The 24,150-nt window shown below is 47.4% G+C and overlaps 1 protein-coding gene across 2 annotated transcripts in view; it reads right to left on the reverse strand.

Moving 5' to 3' along the window:
• Positions 1–24,150, reverse strand: part of FBXW4 (F-box and WD repeat domain containing 4) — a 93,728-nt gene that overhangs the window by 55,165 nt on the left and 14,413 nt on the right. For both annotated transcript variants that reach the window (XM_084633299.1, XM_084633300.1), the window contains 4 exons: positions 17,904–17,999; positions 16,111–16,296; positions 15,088–15,220; positions 12,136–12,230 (listed from right to left, as the gene is read on the reverse strand). In XM_084633299.1, the coding sequence (XP_084489425.1) occupies positions 12,136–12,230; positions 15,088–15,220; positions 16,111–16,296; positions 17,904–17,999 (510 nt within the window). The remainder of the gene's footprint in view (positions 1–12,135; positions 12,231–15,087; positions 15,221–16,110; positions 16,297–17,903; positions 18,000–24,150) is intronic.

Below are 24,150 nucleotides of genomic sequence, written 5' to 3' on the forward strand. Positions count from 1 at the left end.
ACTGCTACCAGCTAATGGGGCGGGGAGGGAGGGGGGAAGAAGAGAACGGGTTGTTATATAAGATCTTAGGGCACCGACGGTACCTTCTTATGCATTTGTACACCACCTTGCACGTCTTTGGTTCTACCCTATTACAAGTAATTACTATCAAATTCTAAGCCATATAGTTCTGAAGCTGAGATCTATGGAGAGCTGGCACTGTCCCCGTTCCCAGCTGCTTCAACAAGTCTCCTCGGAGCGGGAAACGAGCAGAAGTCGGCCTAGCTGCCTCTCATTAAGTGGCCACCAGCACACAAAGAGGAGGAGAGAGGAAACAGGAATCACAAACAGGGACTGGAACCAGCAGCTGCTACCCACCCACCAGGAGCTACCAGCGAGAGAGGCGAACCATGCTGCATGTGCTGGGGTGACAAGGAGAAGAGGACCAGACTGCAGGGAAGCACGTGTAGGGCAGGGCGAGAGACCAGAACTGCTGGGAAAGGAAGGGGGAAGGAAGAGCAAAAGCAGACAGGGTGATTGGTGTTTTCCAGAAAGGATGCAACACTTCCCTGGTATCACTCAGCAATTGCTGAAGCTGCTGCAGGGAAGCTGCACGCTCACACACAGGGCAGCGAATGAGCAGGGTGGCATCCATGAGACATGGCCCACACTGTGACAGAGGTGGGAGGAGCCCTTGCAGTAGAGATCAATTCAGCACTTGATCCAGGTCTTCACAGAGCTGTACCCGAACGGCCAAAAACTCCAGCTCTGCACGCTCCCTGCCCCAGATGAATCACAGACCAGGGGAGTATTAGTGATGGTCCTCCAACTCCATCTCCCAAGCACATGCACAGAGCAAGCTGGCAACTTTCACCTCCTTTTACTGTAAGCCACAGTGCTGTATGCAAGATCATCCGATCAGGTGACCTGGAACTGCAGGCTGAGAACCCACAGTACATGGGTTTCCCTAGCCATCCTGCCAGGTCAACACGGCCCACTTACAGATGGCATGTGGTGTGGCAGAGACAACCCTGGGGAGAGATAGGTCTGATGGTCACCCAGACCCTCCTAAAGATCAGCATTTTAGACACACAGAGAGGACCTGTTACTGCGTTGGAAAGTCATTGACTGGGCAGGCCTTACTGCTTTTGTGCTTTTAAACCAGCCAAATTGCCTGCAGAGCCCTGCGCCTGCTTCAGTGACAATCAACTCATGTGCCACCGCCACGTTGTACAGCCTCGCAGCACACACCCGCACTCCGTAACAGCACAGAACACAAAGGAAAGCTTCTTCCCTTTTAAAGGTCCCTTTGGTGGAGTCCCAGATATTTCTTCCCTTAACAGCCTGCCCCTACCACAATACCCTGCATGGCTACCACTGCCAGCAGAACACAGACCAGCCGCCAGCTCCCCTAGATTTTGATTTTTTACAAAGGAGACCAAGTTGCTAATTATGGGCATTGCGGCTTGACTTCCCACCTTGCGGCAAGAGCTCACATCCTCCACACAGCTCCCCAGGCCTTGCTGGGGAGGAAAGCGCTGGGAGTTGAACCTGGGTACAGGCATTTGCACCTGGGGCTCTCACACAGCGGCAGAGACCTAAACCAACTCTTTGAAAAAGAGGGGAGGGGAACAGACAACACACTCTTTAATTGTAGGAGTGAAACCCGCATCCTGCTGCACATCTACCTTTGCAGGTCTGTCTCCGATTCTCTTTGAACCTCTGGCGCAGCTTGTCAGGTCGCTGCCCTCCCCAGAGGAAGATCAGAAAATACAGCAATGATTACGATTGTACACTCAGCTTGCAAGCAAGAGAGATAGCAGCCTTGCATGTGTCAGGCCATGAAAGAGCTGTGACTCTGAAGCCGCCCGAAAAACAAACCCTTAATTTAAATGTTAATGAAAGTGCTGTAGAGACATCAGAGGCTCGCGTTTCTCTGCAAGAAGCAGAATCGTCCGTACTAGAATTTATGGCCCCCCTCACCTCCTTTTCTGCTCCATCAGCCAGAGAAGTTAGGGGGGGAAAAAAAACAACTAATTTTAACATTAACTCCACACTTCCACCCTGGGATGCAACTGCTAAATTATCTGTCGGCAGGACCCTGATCAAAGGTGGAAAAACAAAGGCGCGCTGTACACCCAAGCAAAAGTAAATAGCAGCCAAGGTCCAGGAAAATTACCTTCTCTCCCCCTGGAAGTGCGAGCAGAGAAGACAAAGATCACAAATTGGAAACAGAAACTGGAAGACGTAGGACTGCCAGAGCCCTGGACTGTAATCAGTGTGGCACGAAAATATGAGACAGTCGCATTTTCTCCTTTCTTGTACTACTTTGTACGTTATACAGCAAAGAGACTTCCCTTCAAGCTCTCAGAAACAGACTTCCCCCCCTTAAGCACCAAGGAAGAAACAAAAATACCCTCAATATAACACGCAACTGCACTGAATTAGAAATGGACGCATTGAATAAATTCAGCTACCTGCTTGATACAGTGAAACCTAACCAAAACAGACACGTGATGTATTAATTTTTGCAACACTTGTAGTAGTAAATATTATAGTAGCACCCAACGGCTGCAACTGGTAAAACCTCGGCTGCTACAGGAAAGATGGCAGAATGGAGGCTATGAATTATAAAGCGAAGGAAGGTAGCAAAATGCACAAACTGGCATCTGTAGGTGTGTGCGTGTGTAGGGGAAGGGGGAGAGGGAACTCATATGTATGTGTGTTCACTCAAGTGGAGAAAACAAAATAGGGAATCAATATCACACACTAATTAAGAAAATGGAAGAAGACTCGATCTCACCAAACCCTGAACTATTCCTTCCAACAAAAGGTGAGCAGGGTCAGAGCACGCAGACGTGGGCTGGAGAGCACCATTTTAGCCCCTGGAGGGAGAAGCAGAGAAAGAAAACTAGCTGAGAGACCTCCTGCATTTTATTCCTAGGGAAAGAAGAGCGTTGAGCAAGGTTCTTCTTCATCACAAGGCTTTCAAACGCGCATCGGGGCGCTCCACGGTCACTGCCTCACGGGCTCCAGCGCAAATCAGCACCATTCATTCGATGTTTTACGACCTGCCGACTCTGCAAACCCACCCAGGGGTCATAGAATATCAGGGTTGGAAGGGACCTCAGGAGGTCATCTAGTCCAACCCCCTGCTCAAAGCAGGACCAATCCCCAATTAAATCATCCCAGCCAGGGCTTTGTCAAGCCTGACCTTAAAAACTTCGAAGGAAGGAGATTCTACCACCTCTCCAGGTAATGCATTCCAGTGTTTCACCACCCTCCTAGTGAAAAAGATTTTCCTAATATCCAACCTAAACCTCCCCCACTGCAACTTGAGACCATTACTCCTTGTCCTGTCCTCTTCTACCACTGAGAATAGTCTAGAACCATCCTCTCTGGAACCACCTCTCGGGTAGTTGAAAGCAGCTATCAAATCCCCCCTCATTCTTCTCTCCTGCAGACTAAACAATCCCAGTTCCCTCAGCCTCTCCTCATAAGTCATGTGTTCCAGACCCCTAATCATTTTTGTTGCCCTTCACTGGACTCTCTCCAATTTATCCACATCCTTCTTGTAGTGTGGGGCCCAAAACTGGACACAGTACTCCAGATGAGGCCTCACCAATGTCGAATAGAGGGGGACGATCACGTCCCTCGACCTGCTCGCTATGCCCCTACTTATACATCCCAAAATGCCATTGGCCTTCTTGGAAACAAGGGCACACTGCTGACTCATATCCAGCTTCTCGTCCACAGTCACCCCTAGGTCCTTTTCCGCAGAACTGCTGCCTAGCCATTCGGTCCCTAGTCTGTAGCTGTGCATTGGGTTCTTCCGTCCTAAGTGCAGGACCCTGCACTTATCCTTATTGAACCTCATCATATTTCTTTTGGCCCAATCCTCCAATTTGTCTAGGTCCCTCTGTATCCTATCCCTGCCCTCCAGCGTATCTACCACTCCTCCCAGTTTAGGGTCGGACAGTCAGACGGGGTTCTTCCTGCAGGCTACATTCTCCTCACAGTTCCATCTATGCAACTCCACGGCATCCTGCCAGGTGACGCATGGGCAGCCAAGAGCACCTATTCCTACAGTCCCTGACTCTGCTCACTATTCTAACGGTGGTGCACGAGCCAGCATGAAATCCCAGGCCCCTCTCCCACCACCGGTTTGGCTCTGCTGAGTGAGCAGTAGGAAACAGTGACCAAAAAATATTACCAAAGTCAGCAGATCTGATTCTGATACACGGAGAGAGAAATCTGCTGAGGAAGGTGGTGCCATTTTTCCAGAGTCACTAGTCACAGGAGACAGGTTTCAGAGTAACAGCCGTGTTAGTCTGTATTCGCAAAAAGAAAAGGAGGACTTGTGGCACCTTAGAGACTAACCAATTTATTTGAGCATAAGCTTTCGTGAGCGACAGCTCACTTCATCGGATGCATACTGTGGAAACTGCAGAAGACGTTATATACACAGAGACCATGAAACAATACCTCCTCCCACCCCACTGTCCTGCTGGTAATAGCTTATCTAAAGTGATCACTCTCCTTACAATGTGTATGATAATCAAGGGTGAGAAAACCTGGATTTGTCCTGGAAATGGCCCAACTTGATTATCATACACATTGTAAGGAGAGTGATCACTTTAGATGAAAGAAAAGGAGGACTTGTGGCACCTTAGAGACTAACCAATTTATTTGAGCATAAGCTTTCGTGAGCTACAGCTCATAAGCTCACGAAAGCTTATGCTCAAATAAATTGGTTAGTCTCTAAGGTGCCACAAGTCCTCCTTTTCTTTTTGCGAATACAGACTAACACGGCTGTTACTCTGAAACCTGTCACTTTAGATAAGCTATTACCAGCAGGACAGTGGGGTGGGAGGAGGTATCGTTTCATGGTCTCTGTGTATATAATGTCTTCTGCAGTTTCCACAGTATGCATCCGATGAAGTGAGCTGTAGCTCACGAAAGCTTATGCTCAAATAAATTGGTTAGTCTCTAAGGTGCCACAAGTCCTCCTTTTCTAGTCACAGGAGAATGCACCTTAAGAGCGGTTCCTCAGCTGTTGGGAATCGTCAGAATAGCTCCATTGATTTACACCAGGTTAATTGAGAAGCTTTGGGATACCAAAAGAATAGATCACTTCAGACAAGCTTCCAGCTGAGGTGGAGTCAAGTGGGATTAATAGATCCAAGCAAAAATTAAATGATGAATAAATTAAGGAGCTATTAGCCAGGTGCCCAAACACAAACAGGGAACAGCACCATATAAATATGCCAATACAAGGAGTAAACTTTAGAAGAACTTGGCTTAGTTGAATGGCCTTTGGGAAGTCAGGAGAGAGCATCACTGCACACGTTTGGCTCTGGGGCGCACGTGCGTATCCATCCATCCAACCCTGACACAAACTTAACAGTGTATCAGACAGAGATGGCAGAGCTGTCAAATCATTCAAGTCACAAAGGGCCTACTGCTGCATCTACCCTTACCTGAGGTCAGAGCTCACCTCAGTAAAAAACATGCACACATGCCGGCTACAAATTTCCAATACATGTACATTACACAATTCCTCCACTTATCAGCTCAGCCCAAACTTCTGCCCTTTTCCCTCTGGTTTCCTGTCCTGCTTTAGACCATCAACCCTTGCAGGAGAAACACAGGATCCAGAACATAGGTCTTGGCAGGTAAATTAAAAGAAGAACAAACATCCAGCTGTTTTGTCTTTAAATTTAGACAGTCATTCATGTCTTGCTAGGCTTTGCCATGGTTCCAGAGCTCTCTGATCTCACTGATTAATTAGAGTCATATGCCATACAAATCATCTGAACAGTTTTTAATGTTATGCAAAGCTTTTCAGTTTCCCTTTATATTCAGGGAAGCTTTTCCTGTCATTCCATACATATATATTTTGTGGAGAGAAAGAGATGGCGTTTTAAAAGGAGAAAAAAAACTTGTCAGCCAGATTTTTCCTTACAAGATTAATAAGCTACACATTATGACCCTGACTGTGATATCCAAACGTTGGCAAATTCCTACCTCCAGTGGGTTGTTCAGCCTGATTGCAGTCTACGGGATCAGGCTATTTTACTCCACAGAAATTCTGCCAGGCACCCATTACAAATCATACATAATTATTCCAAGTAATGTGAAGTTTAAATAAAAAAATTTGCAAGAAAATGTTTCACACTCCAGAACCAGTGCTGAAGCCTTAGATATATTCCTGACTTCTCTTTGGAATGTATATTTACCCCAGCGCAGCATGAGGATAGGTACTATCAGACAGCCAGAATTTTAAACAAGGGTGGATCAGTTCCACCCAAAGTTTTGCACCTGCCTTAGCCTGCAAGCACAGAACTGCACCTGACGCGTTGGAGGCATTTTTGAAAATTCGGCTGTACCTGTGTAATCATTCGTGTGTTTGTTAAGTGCCAGCATGCTTGGAGGTGACAACAGAGGACAATTCTCCCTGGCCCAAACTGTTTAAAATCTAGAAGGCAAACACTGAAGGAAAGGAAGGAGTTGGTTTGGATAAAAGGGGATTTGAAACCTGGTACTTCTTAGGAAGTAAGTGCCAAAGGATTTCTGAATCACTGAAAATAAAGTTGAATTCTTTTCAGAGTCCACTCCCTCCTTTCCCAGTTTACAAGCCTCTCCATCGTATAAAAAGGACTGAGCTGCCGTGAGAGTCTCCTCAAAAAGGTGCACGGAGACAGCATGACACTAGTGCAAACCCTGTGTGTCCGAAGCCATAAACACCAGGCACTGACACTCCAGTTTCTCCATAAACTTAGCCCCAAATCGAACGGTGCACAGAGATCGCTTCTCTTTTCTGGCTTCCCTCACCTCGGGGAGACGTGAAGCATGAAGGTGCAGCTATTCCACTGGAAACCCTAGAGGCTTGGATTCACTTTGCAAATTTGAATCGGTCCATTTCATGCAGACTGGGACTGGTCCCCAAACACAAATCAGTCACCACAGTAATCAGCGTTAAACGAAAAATGTAACACGCACATTACAGAGTTCAAAAGGCAAATGAATTTGCAGTAAGTTATGAGCAGCTAGGGAGAGGGGTTTAGAGTGGAAGCACCTTTGCAACCTTAACTGCAGTGTTAGCTATCATAGCGGAGAGCCAGCTTTTGGGAGCCCTCAAAGCTGCAGACCAGTGGGGCTCCCACCTTATGGGACACCCTCAAATTCTTCCCCAAAGTCCCAAAGGTGCCACATTACTGTGTGATCTACTGCTCTCAGGGCACTGATCAGCAGAGATACTGGCTGTACTGAATGCAAGAGGAGAGATTATGCAGAGAAAGTGAGGGAGAGGAGACCAAAGGTGATGGGATGCAATTCTTTTACCCCATATAACTTTGTTAGGGAGCTCCATAATTGTGAAGCTGGTCTTACCACTAGAATGTGTGTGTACTGAATGACAACGAAGAAGTCACGCAGCTGAACATATGGTTCCACGTGCATCAAAAAGAAGAGGGTTACCCAAATAGATCAAAGTTTTGACACCCACACCCCTGACAGAACAGGTGCAAAACTTGCATGGGGAGGAGTCACAGTAAACTGCATGCAGTTAACAGGTGCATGATTTAATAAAATCACCAGAAATGACATATTGTAGGTGTTGTACGATGCTCACTCGAGAATACGGGGACAACCTGTTAAACATAGCATGACTATATTCCCCTATAAAGTCTCTTTAAACAAAAACTAATTGCTGGAATGATTGTTTTGTTTCTGCTATTTACATAGCAAGGATTTGGGAACTTGTTCAGACTTCCTAAATAAATACACCTTTTTTTTTTCCTTCTTAAAAGGTGCTTAATTGATATCCCTCTTCGCCCTCCGAGCAGTCCTCTTCGCCCACCGAGCAGAGCTAGCCCAGGCAGCACGAGCATAATGTAACCCACAATGTGCAGCAAGCGTGCCTCCGCCCAGTTCTGGGAGGACCCTCTCCAGGCCTAGGAAGGCGAGGAAACCTCCATAGCCCATTTAATCTTCCCGCTAAAGTTGCCAACAAGGGAGCCAGGAGGTGCCAGCTGTGATAGTGGGGTTTGGGGTGTGGACCTCCATTCGCTGGCAAGTTGCCTAGAAGCCCACCCCACCCGCTCTTCAGGCAGGCCACCTGCTTGCCACCAGAAGGCTAGAACTTCGAATTGCTACCTGCTGAGGATGGATTTGAATTGCTGTCCTCCAAGGGAGTTCAGTATAATGAGGGAGCCTTTTCACCTCACGCTCAATGACACAGGGAAGAAGTTATGGGGAGCAAAGTGCAGCAGTGAGACGCAGAGGCCATTCACACCATCGCCTCGAGAATCTGCTTTTCTTTGCCGCTTCCTATTTACTCTACGAATGGTGCTTTTGAGGCCATTTCCCCAGCTCCAGGGTGCTAGCACATTCCAAATCGAGGGCCTAATCCAGCTCCCCGGGACAATTCGTGTGAGCAGCACCAGCAGGACCTGTAACATTCCTTTGCTCCCCACAGATGGGACTAACTTCCTGCCCGATCCAGTTCCACTTAAGGACACCACTTTTCCTATAGAGCTCATCAGTAGCCGTTCACACAGCTAACTCCACCTCCCCAGTACAGCACCACTATGGAAAGCACACCATGAAGCTACCGTACAGGGAGGGATCTCGGTTTATGTTTTTAGGAGGTTCCAAACTAGCATCTCAGGAGAGGACGTAGAACCCGTGAATGCCCTTTATCAGACCACGTGCAGTTCTCCTAGGGAGCAAAGAAAACTCATTGCTGCAGAGAACTTAGACGTAAAGAAACACTTTTATACACTAAAAGAAAAGGAGGACTTGTGGCACCTTAGAGACTAACCAATTTAATTGAGCATAAGCTTTCGTGAGCTTCAGCTCACTTCATCAGATGCATACTGTTAGCTTGGGTCTGTCCTCAGTGGTTCCCAATCTAGGGTCGCCGCTGACCAAATAAATTGGTTAGTCTCTAAGGTGCCACAAGTACTCCCTTTCTTTTTGCGAATACAGACTAACACGGCTGTTACTCTGAAACTTTTATACACTGCGCACCCACCTTGTAACTCAAGCTTTCCTTATTTCAAGTGGGCTGCACTGTCGAGTAGACAGGGCCCAAAGTTTAGATTTTTATTTTTTAAATACAAAAAAAGAGTGGGTGCACTTACGAATTGCAATGGCGGGGAAATGATTACGTGAGCTATATACAGATAATCCCAGCAATTGACCCACACCCCATGCTGCAGAAGAAGATGAAAAACCCTTGAGGTCACTGACAATCAGACCAGGGGGAAATTCCTTCCTGATCCCACATAGGGTGATCAGCTAGACCCTGAGCATGTGAGTAACAACCAGCCAGGAAAGCACATGGACAAGAGAACGCTCGGGGCCACCCTGTCCAGCAGCCTGTTGCCAGCTGTGACCATCCATCTTTGATGCTTCAGAGGAAGGAGACCAAAAGAACTAGGCTACAGAAAAGCAAGATGGGAAACTGAAGTGCTGACTGATGGTGGTTATTAAAGAATCCATGGTGCTTTTCCAAACGGTTGGGGTTTTAACTCATGTGTCCTGGCCAACTTCCAATTTAAGAAATTGGATTCTGTCTGAATGCCCTTGCAGTTTCAAGTTGATTTGGTGGCATTCTTCGCTTCCTGTCCTAGCTGTTGTGCACGCTTGCTTCACGTGGTTAAAAAGCTTCTGTGTTTCACCACAGAGAGAGGCCTGGCTGCACTTCAATGCCTGCTGTCCAACACAGAGGGCCAGATTCTGATCTTGCATCGGTTGAACACCGGGGTAGCTGCTGACTTCTGTGGAGGAGCTCCTGATTTCACTCAGCCTGGGAGAGGGGAGAATTGGGCAAAGAATGTGTAGAATCTGGGATGAAGTGGAAGGTGCCAGTGATATTATGCTTAAACCAACGACTCCTCTGGCTGATGAACGGCACTACCCGAGTTCTATCCTGAGTTCTCCTACCCTCTTCAGCCCAACAATGCAGACTTTTTAGACCAGGTGTGCTGGGCATGTAAAGCAGGGAAGTGCAGGATCCCAACAGCTCAGGCAGGGACAACAAGCCCCCCAAATAGCTGGCCTGGCTAGAGATCAGAGACGATTTTGGATACATGCTCGTTAAACAGCAAACAATAAGTTTATTAGTGAAAATCCATCTCCCCTGCCCCTTGCCCCCTGCTCCCCCACTCCCGTACCCTCCTGCCTGCCCCTGCTCTGATCCCCTCTCTTCTAGGATGGCAGCGATTTGTTCTTAAAAGCGACAGGTTTATAGGTTAGCCGACACCTTCACTCTGTGGAATTTTAATTAACTTCTCCCATCGTCAATGTGTTAAGGAGCGGGGTTTCCATTATGCGGGGTCAGCAGTGTGTTTCGGGCCCTGCTATATCAGCCGTCAAATTGAAGAATTAATGACGTGGCTAATCGGCTCTAATTCTTAAAAAAAAAAAAAAAATGGAGGGGCAGCGAGAGGGGAGGTGGGCGGGATTCGCGGTCTCATGAAACGAGCGAGTGATCCGAGCCCACTCGTTTGCGGGGTAGCTGCTCTGCAGCCGCCCATTTGTCACCCAGCGGGGGGAGAAAGACGCTAGGTAAATATTGTGACAGAGAGTGTGCACGAGTGTGTGCGCACCGGAGAGAGGAGACAGTGTCCTGACTAGAGGCCAGCTCCACAGGTCATCACTTAGCACGCTGCAGAGCTCTTCCCAGCCACGGCAGAAGGACCAACAGATGCCGGCTGAAGGGAAAACCCACCCAGGCCCCAGCCAAGAGACTGGAGGCCAACACGGGGACCTTGGTCACCACTGATACGACAGTGGATGGCTCAGAGAGCGGCCTGCACACACACGCACTCAAAGCGTCATGGAACTAGGCACAGGCGAAGCTCACTTGGGCTGGAGGTTCAGCTCCATCACCCCGCAAGACACACCACGTGTAAAATGGATGGGGAGCTGCAAAACTGGCTTGGAAACCTAATGAGGACAAGTTCTCATAGGAAATTCCTGGCATTGGGCTGGCTTAAAATTCATCCCATTGAAACTCAGGGATGGCAGAGCCCAACGGAGCATCGTAGGGTGCAGTGTCCATTGCGATGGGGACACCGGGAACACATGGGATAGAGCTCAGTGCACAACATGGTCCATAGTCTGCAGAGTAATTTGAGATGATTTAGGTCTATAGACACCATCCGGGCATTATTAGCAGCTCTATCCGGTCCCTCCTGGGGCCAGAAAAGGAGGCAGGTTTCCTGCAGTAGGGACGACATCAAGGCCAACTCAACAGCACATACACGTGGCAGTTCACTGCCAGTCCAGTATGAAGATTCATGGGACACAGGTTCAGTTTCTCTGAGTCTATCATCATTTCACCTTCTCTGAAATGGGAGGCGCAGAGTCTTTGATCAGTAGATTGGAAGAGGCTGCATCTTCTACACTCGTTGCTGTACGCAACACCTTGACATCCTCTGCTGAACAGTGACAATCCTAAGTCCTCAACTGCATGCTCAGGAGCGGGGTTAAGTTCAGAAGAGTAGCTGGAAAACAGCATCTTCGCATTCCATTTCCTTTCCATTAACGACCTTCCCTCTCCAATTTGCTCCATTCCCAAGCCAACTGAGCCCACCCTAACCACTGGCCCCACAGGCCCAGCCTGACCTCAGGAGTCAGGAGGACCCCTTTCTGCTTCGCTCATCAGCAGACAAGAGGCTGGAGTCAGAGCTGAGCGGGCAGCCTCAGCAGTGCAGGACACAAAATAGGATCTGTCTTGTTTCTACACAGTTCCAGCTGGGCTGAGAGGAGTAAAACGCAAGCCCTGCGTGTATAGCTGAGCAGCCGTCACTCAGCAAGTGAACAAAGGGAGCAGACGGGGATGGAACACAAAGAGGCCATTTCTACACGGTCACTTTCAAGACTGGGACCACATGGCTCTGGTGGGAGGTGACCTGAGCACACTCCCCTAAGACTTCTGCCCCCGTGGAGGGCTACAGTGATTCGAACGCAGCCTACTCCCTCCCCATCTGCCTCCACCCCATCAAATTCCTAGACAACTGCACCGCTATCTTGGATATATTTGCAAATCCAGAGTACCAGGGGATGGGGAGTCGGGGGGGAAGGGGTGGAGGGGAGAGAAGTTAAGCAGAATCTGTTCAAATGACTAATAAAGGTCTTGATTACCTTAATAATGGACTAATGGCGATGGACCAGACCCGGTCCTCAGTCTGCACAGTGTGTAAACAATGCCCAGCTCTGCCAGAGGACAGGGACCAAACCTAGAGAGACAGAGAGGTGCTACGTCAGGGCACCCAGAATCAAGCAGGGAAGGGTTCAGGTGTCCAAGCCTGTGTGTGAAGAGACCCCCTCCCCCTCCCCCCCGATCATTCTGAATGAACTCTCAATAATACAATTGCACCAGCAGGAAAAGCACAGGCCTAAACTATGTCCCCAGACGACTTTATTGCCAGACTCTGATCCTCTCACAGCCCCAGTCCAGCCGAGCATCAGCTCCACTCCACGGAACAGCCGAAGTTAGGCTGCAAGCTCCTCAGGGCAGGGACCTGTTACTACAGAGCGTGCAGTGCAGAGCTTCCAGAGCAACCAGATCAGGGTATGTTCAAATACCCCTTTGTTTTCCTGGGGAGCGGTGGGGTGGGCGCGTCCCCTGCTTCTGAAACATAATTGAGGATTTCCATTTGTACTAGCTTGGAAATTAACTGCAAGCTTGTTTCACTTGTGCTCCCGGATAGACCCATCTCCGTACGCCCGGCTTTTTAAGGCCACCCCCTAGGTATCTTCAAACAATAGACATGCAGAGAGGGCAAGGCCCTTGACCTCCAGCAGCCTGGAAGAATCCCATCCCCTCCCCCAGCACTGCCAACACACGCTCCCCTTACACTGACTCACCCTTGCCATCGGGCTTTCAGACCACCGCACCCCTTGCCTTCCCTACAGATGAACCAGTTGGAGCAAAGTGTGGGGTTCTGCCAGAGCCCACCCTGATCCCTAAGCCCCATCCCCCTCCTCAGCTTGGATGGATCTCCAGACTCTAGTCCATAGCTCCCTTTTTCTCCCCATGCCCAACGTTTCACTTAAAGACTTCAAAGCTGGGGGTGTCATGTTTGTTTGTTTGTTGATAATGCCCAGAATTGCAGGCTATTCCCGTCAGCAGGGAATTTAGCACCTAGTGTCAGCAAAAGGAGCAGAAAAGCTTAACTCTTTTAAGGCGTCCCTATCTCCTACAGGTTAAAAATATTGTTCAGAGCATGCTATCTGGTGCCTATCAGTGAGGAATGTACATTAGCAGCTACTCGGAGCTTAGCTCTAATCAACACTCGGAGAGCCCTCAATAGCATCCACTGCACTTAGAGCTCCCTTAAAGTACTGCTGCGGATTCCCTTCCAGCCACCAGAAATTACAACGCGCATGAGAAAAATCACTCTAAAAATCAAAGTGACTCTGTCCATTATGGCCACATGGGAGGGTCAGGCGGGCAAGCTCATTCCGGCTGCAGAACTGAGCAAAATACAAAAAGTTAAATTCCCTTTGACCTTCAGGAGTTTCTTCCCAAGGTCATAAGAGGTTTGTCTGCTCCTGCCCCTGGGAGCTGTGAGACTGTGCTGCCCCAAAACACAGGCCCCGGGATCCTACTTGAGCACAGTTTGGTGCCAAGCCAGCTTCTAACTCATTCGAGCCAAGGCAAACTGTGCCCAGAAATTGTGTTTGACAAAAACATAGCTTTGGAACATAGGGTAACACTGGGTTAGAACTATCCAGAGTGGCCAGCCACGCCAAGCCAAGCAGGACAGGATGGTTCAATGGTCAGGGCGCTAGCCTGGGACTCAAGAGACCCAAGTTCAATTCCGTGTTCTAACACAGGCTTCCTGTGTGACCTTGAAAAAGTCACCTGGTCTCTCACAGCCTCAGTTCCTAGTCTGTAAAATGGGGATAACAGCACTGCCCTATCCTGCAGGGGTGTTAGGAGATGCTCACATACTAAGGTAATGGAGGTTGCATAAGTGCCTTAGATCTAGACCAGATGCACAAGATAGTAATGGGGGCAAATGCCCAATCAGAAAAAAGAAGAACTGAATAATCTTTGGTTTCAGAGTAGCAGCCGTGTTAGTCTGTATTCGCAAAAAGAAAAGGAGGACTTGTGGCACCTTAGAGACTAACAAATTTATTTGAGCATAAGCTTTCGTGAGCTACAGCTCACTTCATCGGATGCATTCAGTGGAAAATACAGCAACCGATGAAGTGAGCTGTAGCTCACGAAAGCTTGTGCTCAAATAAATTTGTTAGTCTCTAAGGTGCCACAAGTTCTCCTGTTCTTTTTGTTGAATAATCTTTATATATCCTGCTCGTATGATCACCTACACATCAGGAGAAACGTCTAGAGAGCGAGATCTTTTAAAACCATGGAACAGTTTCCCAAGGGAAGTGCCGGGAGCACCATCACTTGAGACATTTAAAACTCAGCTGACCACCACTCTGGGGAATTCTTCTCTGGCTCCATCCATCAACACAGCACTGCACGATCAGGGCAGAGTGCTAAGCAAATAACAAGACCCGGCCTCAAGGAGCCTAGGCATAGCACATGCTATCTAAATGACTTCACTGAAAGACAAAAAAAATGGGGTCTGCAAAGTCATTTTTACAGTCACTTTCCTGGCTGTCCCTTGCACACTTCATGTCTTTTTACAAAAAACATATCCTAGGAAACAGCTTTTTATAGCTTGGAATAACGCCGTAAATTAGAGCCCACAAAAGAGAGACCGTCCCAGACGCTTGGGATGAAATTTGAGAGAGACTAACACAAAGGGAAATACATGCTACAACAGCATTATAAGGCCAAGCCTAAACCCCCCCGGTAAGTCCATCTGGTCTGACCCTCTGTTTCTATCCCATCTCACCTTTCAAGCCAGTGGCTAGTTTCCCCAGCTCCAGCTGTACCCCTTTCCTGGTGGGCTGACATCGCAAGTGGCTCTCCAGAAACCTAAGCAAGGTTCATTGTGCTCCCAACACAGAGAGGCAAGTGCAGGGCTCAAGGTTCCATTCAACCCACCTTTAAACACGCGCAGAGCTCACCTCTCTGCTACAGCACGTGCAGTGATGGACATGACTCTTGCTCACCTTTGCTGTTCTGTCCCGGGAGCCGCTCACAATGATGCCCCCTTGACAATCCACACAGTTCACCTCCTGTTCGTGTGCAGAGAACTTTATGCTGAAGGAGCTGTGGACTTTAGAGAGGACGATATTTCCATCACTGTAAAATAAAACCCAGAGCGGGAAGTCATCATCTTTGCAAGGCAGGTAAAGCATCACCACATGAGGACTAGAACACCTGCAATCCCAGGGGAATGGATGATTCGTTACACACACACACAGACACACACCCCTCCCACTCATGCCAGGGCAGCCAGAAGCACAGGAGCAAGATTTGACCCAGAGACTGAATGAATGGTATTAACTCGGCAAAGAATTTGCTACCCTGTTATGTCAATAAAATTATAGAAACTGGAACATGTCTATGTGTTTTTCAACCTCTGCAACTTGCTTTCAGGTTACATTTCATAAGGGAGAGTCCCAGGACTGTGTGCGCACTTCACTTATACAGGCATTTACCACGACTACATGTGCTTTCTACTACCACACTTAGGTACCAAAAGATGAGCATCTTATAAACTAAATCTTTTCATTTGCTAAAGACCAGGTAGATGCAAGTTGTTTGTGTGCACAACTGTAGCTAGTGAATGCCCAGTTCTGAATACCATGCCCCTCGACGGTCGAGATGCATTGTCCTTACAGTGACCATTATTGCAAAGGAAAAAATATATATTAAAATCCCTGGCAAAATCGGCACTGCTTAGCCCCCTGATCGGCAGCATCCGAAAGGAGATCAAGGCTTGAACGGGTCATTAGCATGAGACTGTGCTCATCTCCTACCTCTGGAGAGGTCTCTTTTGGGAAGAAGCAAATCAAACGGGCAGGAAAGGAGCAGTGCAAGTAAGTTACATATGGTGGAACATGGAGCACTGGATGACAAACACACTTTTCTGCATCCAGTGCGCTTAGAAAATTAATTCCTTTTCCAGTGCAGCTGAAGAGCCCTGGCCCCACAACCAAAGCTTCTCCCCTCCACAGCACTGAGCTTACCCTCCTCCACTGACGATGTGGGAGCTGGCAAGAACAAATCGACACACATCTTCCTGGTGGCCGGAGAAGATGGCTTGAGGATGGCGTTGTAGGCCAGCACTGTCTGGACGAAACCGATAGGCCCGGATGTCTTCTGCCTGGGACAGGTAGAGATACTCGCCATCTAAATGCATCCAGGGCATCAGGCTGCAGAGACAATGACAAGGGAGACAAATCAGACAGCTGCTGGCCACCCTGGGACATATTCCCAGGCGGACAGACCCGATTATAGCATCACAGCCAGGAAACAAGTACACTTCTCAAAACATGCCAGAGCACATCACTGGCTTCTTTCTGACAAAGATTCCAGACCTGAGGAAGAGGCCAAGAGTGGAGTCTTTGGAAGAGGGGCTGGCTAAGGAATCTAGAGGCTTAGATACAAAATACTTAGGACTCCCTGCAGCCATGGCATCTTTGCAGTGGTAGCTTTTGTTCTGAGATGGCCTTTGAGTTCCTCTTCCTTCCTCCACACCCATGCAACCGTCTAGTCCAAGTGAACATCCAGCTTCCCCACAGACTCCTCTAGCCTGCCTCAGTGGTTCTCTCTCTGGTGCAATTTAACTAAATCTCTATCTTTTTCTGTAACTTTTTTTATAAGAAAAAGCAACAAGTTTTAATTCAGGATAAGAGAACAATCGGGAAGACAAAGTAGTTTGGATGGTGGCTTTATTAAATTAGCTAATGAACTGTCAGAGCCCAGCTCTGAAGGCAGCACAGAAATGAGGGTGGCAATCCTGTGACCCCGGGCCCCCCAGGACAACTTTTTGACACCCCTCCTCATGATCCCATTTGGGGTGGGGACACCCAGGGTTACAACAGCCTGAAATTTCAGATGTAAACATCTGAAATTGTGAAATTGACTAGTTTTAAAACCCACCGCCATGAAATTAATCAAAATGGTCCATGAATTTGGTATGGCCCTTCTCACTTGTCCTCAGCCTGGCTGATGTGATGGCTGCACTTACAGGAGGCCTGGTTCTCAAGCAAGGGACCTTGTCTTCCTAGATATTTTGCAAAGCACACAGCACAGCTTTGGACGCAGCGCCCACAATGAGTTGTTAATCGCAATCACCTCGCCTTACTGCTATGCACACATCTCATTCTCCCGGGAAGGAACTAAGTTAATATTTTAAGATTTGTGGACTGCGTCCAGACCAAAGGCCAGGTGGGGGCCCAGCAATGGAAGGCAATGAACAAAAGAAGTGAATCTTGAGGAGGGATGTGAAGGAGAGAAGCTCATGGACTGTATTAGCTCAAGGGATTAGTCCAGGCTTAAGGTGCAGCAAGGGAGCAGCAAAGCACCTTCTATTGTCAGAGCACAGATTAGGAGCTCGGCAGTGGTATGAGACAAGATGCAGACAGACTCTGAAGACAAATCACTCAACAGTTTAGGATCCGAAATGAAGAACACTGTATCCAACTAGAACTGCATGGGGAAGCAGAATGCATTTACCAGGGCTGGAATATGACCCAACCCCTATTGTTGAGAGAAGCACCATAGGCTCCTTATTGACAGGTGAGACTGGGTTCTCGGGTTTGGTGTCTAGTGGGCTAGGCAGCACCTCCAGTTATCCCACTGCAGTTTCATCAGCTACGTCAAAAGACAAAGCAGCCTTGTCTGTGTCACTGGTAAAACCCTAAAGACCAGAGGGGTAGGGGTGGCCTGGAACAGTCTGAAATCAAAGGACAGAGGCAAACCCAGTGTCCCCTATTGGCTGCCACGGTACAGGGTAAAAGAAAAAGGAGCCACTTGCTTGCGTTTCCATTTCAGGAGCGTTTCCCTCCGGCAGCGCCCGCGCCTCCAGTTCTGAGAGACCTTCACCCTTTCCTTCACTGGAATGCCAGCTGCTCTGCAGAGAAAGGAAGACAGACACAGTGAGCCCCGAGCACTGGTACTCACATGATCCAGCCCTGGTCACGTTCTTGCTCCAGTTCCATAAGCAACCAACTAGCACACACCGGACTAGCTGCACACTCGGGACCTGAACCACGCTGGGCAAGGCAGAGAGGAGCACGGGCTCCGTAGTACTGTCTGGAGCCATGCGAGGCACTGCAGGGGGAGAGTGCAGTGCGAACAAGCCTGCCTTTACGTTTCAGGTGTAGCCAATGTTCCCGCCAGGACAAGTGTCACGATGCAGGGGGGAGGGAAGGCAGACACAACATAGCCCTGCTCACACCTCCGCCACCCAGAAACACCGATGTGCAGTGCTGACTAGGCCCAAGGGGAGTGCTGGTAGGGGCACAAGGACTGCCTCTTGGGCAAGGGACATGGGGTGAGGCTGGGAAGACCTTCCACCATCCTCCCCGCACGTCCTGGGGCATTCATCCAGTGGAAGGCATAACCCAGCCCTTCACTAGCTGTGCATGCATCTTTGGTGCAGCAACCGTCCAATGCGCACCTGCAGGCTGGGAATTTTCTACCATCTGGAAGTTACAAAAGCTCCTGTCCTCAGTAAATCAAAGCCAGTTTTTAACCCCAACTTAAGCAAAGGTCCCACTCCACACTGAAGGCTAAATTCATGCCAAGTTCCCCATTACAGCCATTTCAGTTTGTAGCCTTATCTTAAAAACATGTCAAGAATTTTATTTTAACAGTGGGAAGAGATTATTTCTCCCCCACTCACTCCTCAGTTGAAGGGGGCTCAAAGGGATTCCACTCCCACTTGCTGAAGATTTCGCTCTTCAGGCAGAGCTCAAGCACAGAAGAGTTCAGCCTAAAGAGTGAGTGTTTTGAAAAGTTCATGGATTACAAGGCCAGAAGGGATCATTATGATCCTCTAGTCTGACTTCCTGCAAAGCATGGGCCAGAGAACCCCATCCAGCAATCTCTGAAGAAAGCCCACAACTTCTGTTTGAGCTACAGCATTTGATATATGCCACCATGTGCCAGCAATGCCCCTCTGCCGTGTACATTGGCCAAACCGGACAGTCTCTGCAGAAAAGACTAAATGGACACAAATCAGATGTCAAGAATTATAACATTCATAAACCAGTCGGAGAACACTTCAATCTCTCTGGTCACTCGATTACAGACCTAAAAGTTGCAATATTACAACAAAAAAACTTCAAAAACAGACTCCAACGAAAGACTGCTGAATTGGAATTAATTTGCAAACTGGATACCATTACATTAGGCTTGAACAGAGACTGGGAGTGGATGTGTCATTACAAAACGTAAAACTATTTCCCCATGTTTATTTTCCCCCCCACTGTTCCTCACACGTGTTCTTGCTGGAAATGGCCCACCTTGATTATCACTACAAAAGGTTTTTTATCCTCTCCTGCTGGTAATAGCTCACCTTACCTGATCACTCTTGTTACATTGTGCCTGGTAACACCCACTGTTTCATGTTCTCTGTGTATATAAAATCATCCTACTGTATGTTCCACTGCACGCACCCGATGAAGTGAGCTGTAGCCCACGAAAGCTTATGCTCAAATAAATTTGTTAGTCTCTAAGGTGCCACAAGTCCTCCTGTTCTTTCTGAGCATTTCTTAGAGGGGCTTGATTGAAAGACTGCAAGTGATGGAGAACACACTACCTTCCTAGGAAGAAGTTCTTCTAATGATTAATTATTATAAATTGCACCTTATTTCGAGCCTCCATTGTCTAGCTTCAGTTTACACCCATTAGATCTCGTTATGTCTTTTTCTACTAGATTAAGAGCCAACTATCATCAAAAAATCTCTTCTCATGTACATACTTTTTAGACTGCAATCAAAGTTACGATCATGACCCCACATACTCCGAGGCAAACAACCTACATTCTGCAGCAGATTCCATGGCTTCATCATGCACAGGAATCCGGTTACGAGCAGGTGAAAACCAGCTCATAAAAGAAAGAAACCATTCTGCAGCCTGATCCATAACACCCACTGGAATACATAAACACATGCATCCACTGCTGAACTGCGGCTGTGTCTGGGGTGGAATAAAGTAGCTATTCAACAGTGCCCAGCAAGGCTATGCAACTGTTTAGAACAAGAAGTATCCAGCATTCCACAGAAACTACAGTGAGAATTTTACAGGAGACGGAACCGAATTACTCAAAATGGAATTTGGTGAGACCAACACAGCTAACACTCCCTATAGGATAGGATATTAAACACGGTAATCTAAACTTTTGAACTAGTGACTAAACAGAGCCCCAAACCATGACTGGCAACCCTATACATAGCTTATCCCCAACAATATTCTGATAGACTCAGTGAGTTGCTGTTCCATAATTAGCAGATTCCCCTGTTCTCTCTAACGCTATTCCTAGATGACCTCCTTTGGCCCCACGGTCACAGCTGCTCACTCATTCTAGCCTGGTCTCTCCTTCCACTCTTACATTGCCAACATCTCCTCCTTGACCATGACTTGGTCAACTCTTCTCCAGCCTCCCGGCACCTCAGCTGCTTCCACTCTAGCCAAAACTGCTCCTGCTAAAAGAGTTATCTTCTGTGCCCTCTGCTCAGACGTGGTCACTCCCCTTTTTGACTCTTTTCACTGACTTCCCCTTAACTTTCACAGCAAGGGTAGATTTCTTGTCCACACCTTCCAGGTCCTGCACAACTACGCCCTGTCTACACCTCTGCTCTCCTGCCCTTACTTACATGTCCTTCCTAACGGCCATCTTGGCACTGAGGGCTGGTCTATACTGGAAACTTACATTAGCATAGCTACATCTCTCACAAATGTGAAAAATCCACCTGCCTGAGAGCCTGAGGTATGTCCACCTAACCCCCGGTGGAGACAGTGCTAGGCTGATGGAAGAATTCTTCCATTGACCTAGCTACCACCTTTCAGGGAGGTGGATTAACTACAGCAATGGGAGAATCACTCCTATCTCTGTAGTGAGCATCGACACATAAGCGGCAGCCCTGCAACTGTGCCAGGTCGCATTTGAAGCGTAGACATAGCCTGAAGAAGGGCAAAGTTTGGCTAATATTTAGTTTAATAGCCGCAATTAATTTGAGCGGTCCCCATCTCACTCATGACAACTGCAATAGATCCGCAAGCTGCCAAACGGCCACAGGAACCTTTTCCAATGTCTTCTCCAAACACTGGATGGGAAAATATCCCCCTTCTCTCTACTCCAAGAAGCACACACAGAGATGAGAGAAAGGGTCCAATTCTGTATTCTCAAAGCATGAGAAAACACTCTCTCAAGAACGATCTTGCACTGTCTCCTGCAGTTCAGGCCAGATGGGACCTGACAGGTCTTTGCTATCTCTACTTTCTGTGATGCTGTCACAGTCAGGGCTTTATTCCCAGCTCCAGGCATGATTTACCTAGGCTAATCCACACACAGAGATGAGCACTAGTTCTCAACATTTACAGCCATCCCACCAAAATGAGCTAAGATGGCAAGAAGTTTCGCTTCCAAGAGCAGCATGTGGAGTGAGACCAGCAAGCCATCTGAAGGGAGGAAAGACGTTTGCCCAGAATACGGAGGAGGATTTATTTTAACTACCATCATCAACAGAGTGCCTTGGATCTAAATTTAGTGTCTGCTGGACTGATAAGGAGAAGAAGGAGAAACTTTGCAGCCTCCTAGAGAGAAAGCAGGGGGGGGGATCCAATTAGCCCTGCCCTTCACCCTCTCCAGGGAAAACCAGCACAGGCAGCACGTAAACTTTGCATAGCTTCTTCTAGCTTTTGTCCTGCAGAAAAAAAGGAGTTGTTTAACCAGGTATGTGCAAGGCCATGAGAAACAGAGGTGTAGGAATGCTCTCTCCCCTGCTCTGTGCATTCCAGACCTGGATTCATGTGCAAGGACACTCCAAACATGAGAGAGGTTACAGCACTGTTATATGGCAGTTATTTATTTAGGTGAATTCGGCGGGGGGGAGGGGGGTAATTTGTTTTTAGTTCCCATGAAAAACAGGGCAGGGGAGCTGAGACATCACGAGCAAACACTATGGAATGGGCACATTAATGGACCTATCCTTCATGAATTTATCTAGTTCTTTTTTGAGCCCTGTTATAGTCTTGGCCTTCACAACATCCTCTGGCAAGGAGTTCCACAGGTTGACTGTATGTTGTGAGAAGAAATACTTCCTTTTGTTTGTTTTAAACCTGCTGCCTGTTAATTTCATTTGGTGGCCCCTAGTTCTTGTGTTATGAGAAGGGGTAAATAACACTTCCTTCTTTACTTTCTCCTCACCAGTCATGATTTTATAGACCTCAATCATATCCCCCCCTTAGTGGTCTCTTTTCTAAGCTGAAAAGTCCCAGTCTTATTAATCTCTCCTCCTCTGGAGGATGTTCCATACTCCTAATAATTTTTGTTGCCCTTTTCTGTACCTTTTCCAATTGCAGTATATCTTTTTCGAGATGGGGTGACCCCATCTGCACACAGTATTCAAAATGTGCATGTATCCTGGATTTATAGAGGCAATATGATATTTTCTGTCTTAGTATCTATCCCTTTCTTAATGATGCCCAACATTCTGTTCGCTTTTTTGACTGTCGCTGCACATTGAGTGGATGTTTTCAGAGAACTATCCACAATGACTCCAAGATCTCTTTTTTGAGTGGTAACAGCTAATTTAGACCCCATCATCTTATATGTATAGTTGGGATTATGCTTTCCAATGTGCATTATTTTATATTTATCAATATTCAATTTCTTCTGCCATTTTGCAAACAAGAAATCATCATCAAGTAGTTGTGTTTCTAGTGGGGTCTTGCAGGGATCGGTTCTTGGCCCTACACCGTTTAACACTTTTATCAGTGGCCTGGAAGAAAACAAAATCATTATTGCTAAAATTTGTAGATGACAAAGATTGAAGGAGTGGTTAATAATGAAGAGGACCGGTTACTGATAAAGAGAAACCTAGATTGCTTGGTAAACTGGGCACAAGCAAACAGTACACATTTTAATATAACCAAATGTAAAGTCATACATCTAGGAAGAAAGAATACAGGTCATACTTCCAGCATGGCGGACTCTATCCTGAGAAGCAGTGTCTCTGAAAAAAAGCTTAGGGGCTACGATGGATAATCAGCTGCCCACCAGTTCCCAGGGCAATGCTGTGGTCAAAGGGGCTAATATGCGCTTGGATGCATAAACAGGAAAATCTTCAGTAGTAGAAGAGAGTTATTTTGCCGCTGTATGTGGCAGTGGGGAGATTGCTGCTGGAATACTGTGTCCACACTTCAAGAGGATCTTGAAAAACTGGAGAGCGCTCAGAGAAAAGCCACAAGTAAGATTAAAGGATTGGAAAACATGTCCTATAGTGAGAGGCTCAAGGATCTATTTAGCTTAACAAAGAGAAGGTTGAGGGGTGACATGATCACGGTCTACAAGTATCTACATGGGGAACAGTAATTTGAGAGAGGGCTCTTCAACCTAGCAGAGAAAAGAAGAACACAATCTAATGCCTGGAGGTTGAAGCTAGATACATTCAAGCTAGAAGTAAGGTGCAAATGTTTTCAACACTGAGGGTAATTAACAACTGGAACGACTTACCAAGGGTCCTGGTGGATTCTCCATCACAGACATTTTTTTAAAACAAGATTGGATGTTTTTTTCTAAAAGCTCTGCTCTAAGAATTACTTTGGGGCAGGTCTCTGGCCTGTACTATACAGGAGGTCAGACCAGATGATCACAATGGTCCTTCCTGACCTTAGAATCTAGGAGTCTACAAAGTGGATTTTAAAAACAACATGGATGCCTTCAGTGTCCTTAAGGTGGGACTTTCCAGACTTCATCATATTGAGGTGAGGCAATTTCAGGGGCTCACAGACTCCCAGGTGTCCCTTACAAAAACAAGGTTACTAAAGATATAGGGGGGGAAAAACAGCTCTCAACCACAGCCTTTTGCCCCGTTTCCCCTTTGAAGTGAGAACTAATGTACTATTAGTAATACTAAGCAAACAGCAATTGGGTACATGCCCCTCAAGGGGAGGCAAAACCACCTCTCACGCAAAGTTTCCGTCCAAAGGGGAAAAAGGTCAAGTTAGAACCCAAGGATGGATTTATTAAGATAGCACTGACATCTTTAAAGTTA

This window comes from Lepidochelys olivacea (assembly GCF_965140295.1).
Source record: "Lepidochelys olivacea isolate rLepOli2 genome assembly, chromosome: 7".
NCBI classification, from domain to species: Eukaryota; Metazoa; Chordata; order Testudines; family Cheloniidae; genus Lepidochelys; species Lepidochelys olivacea.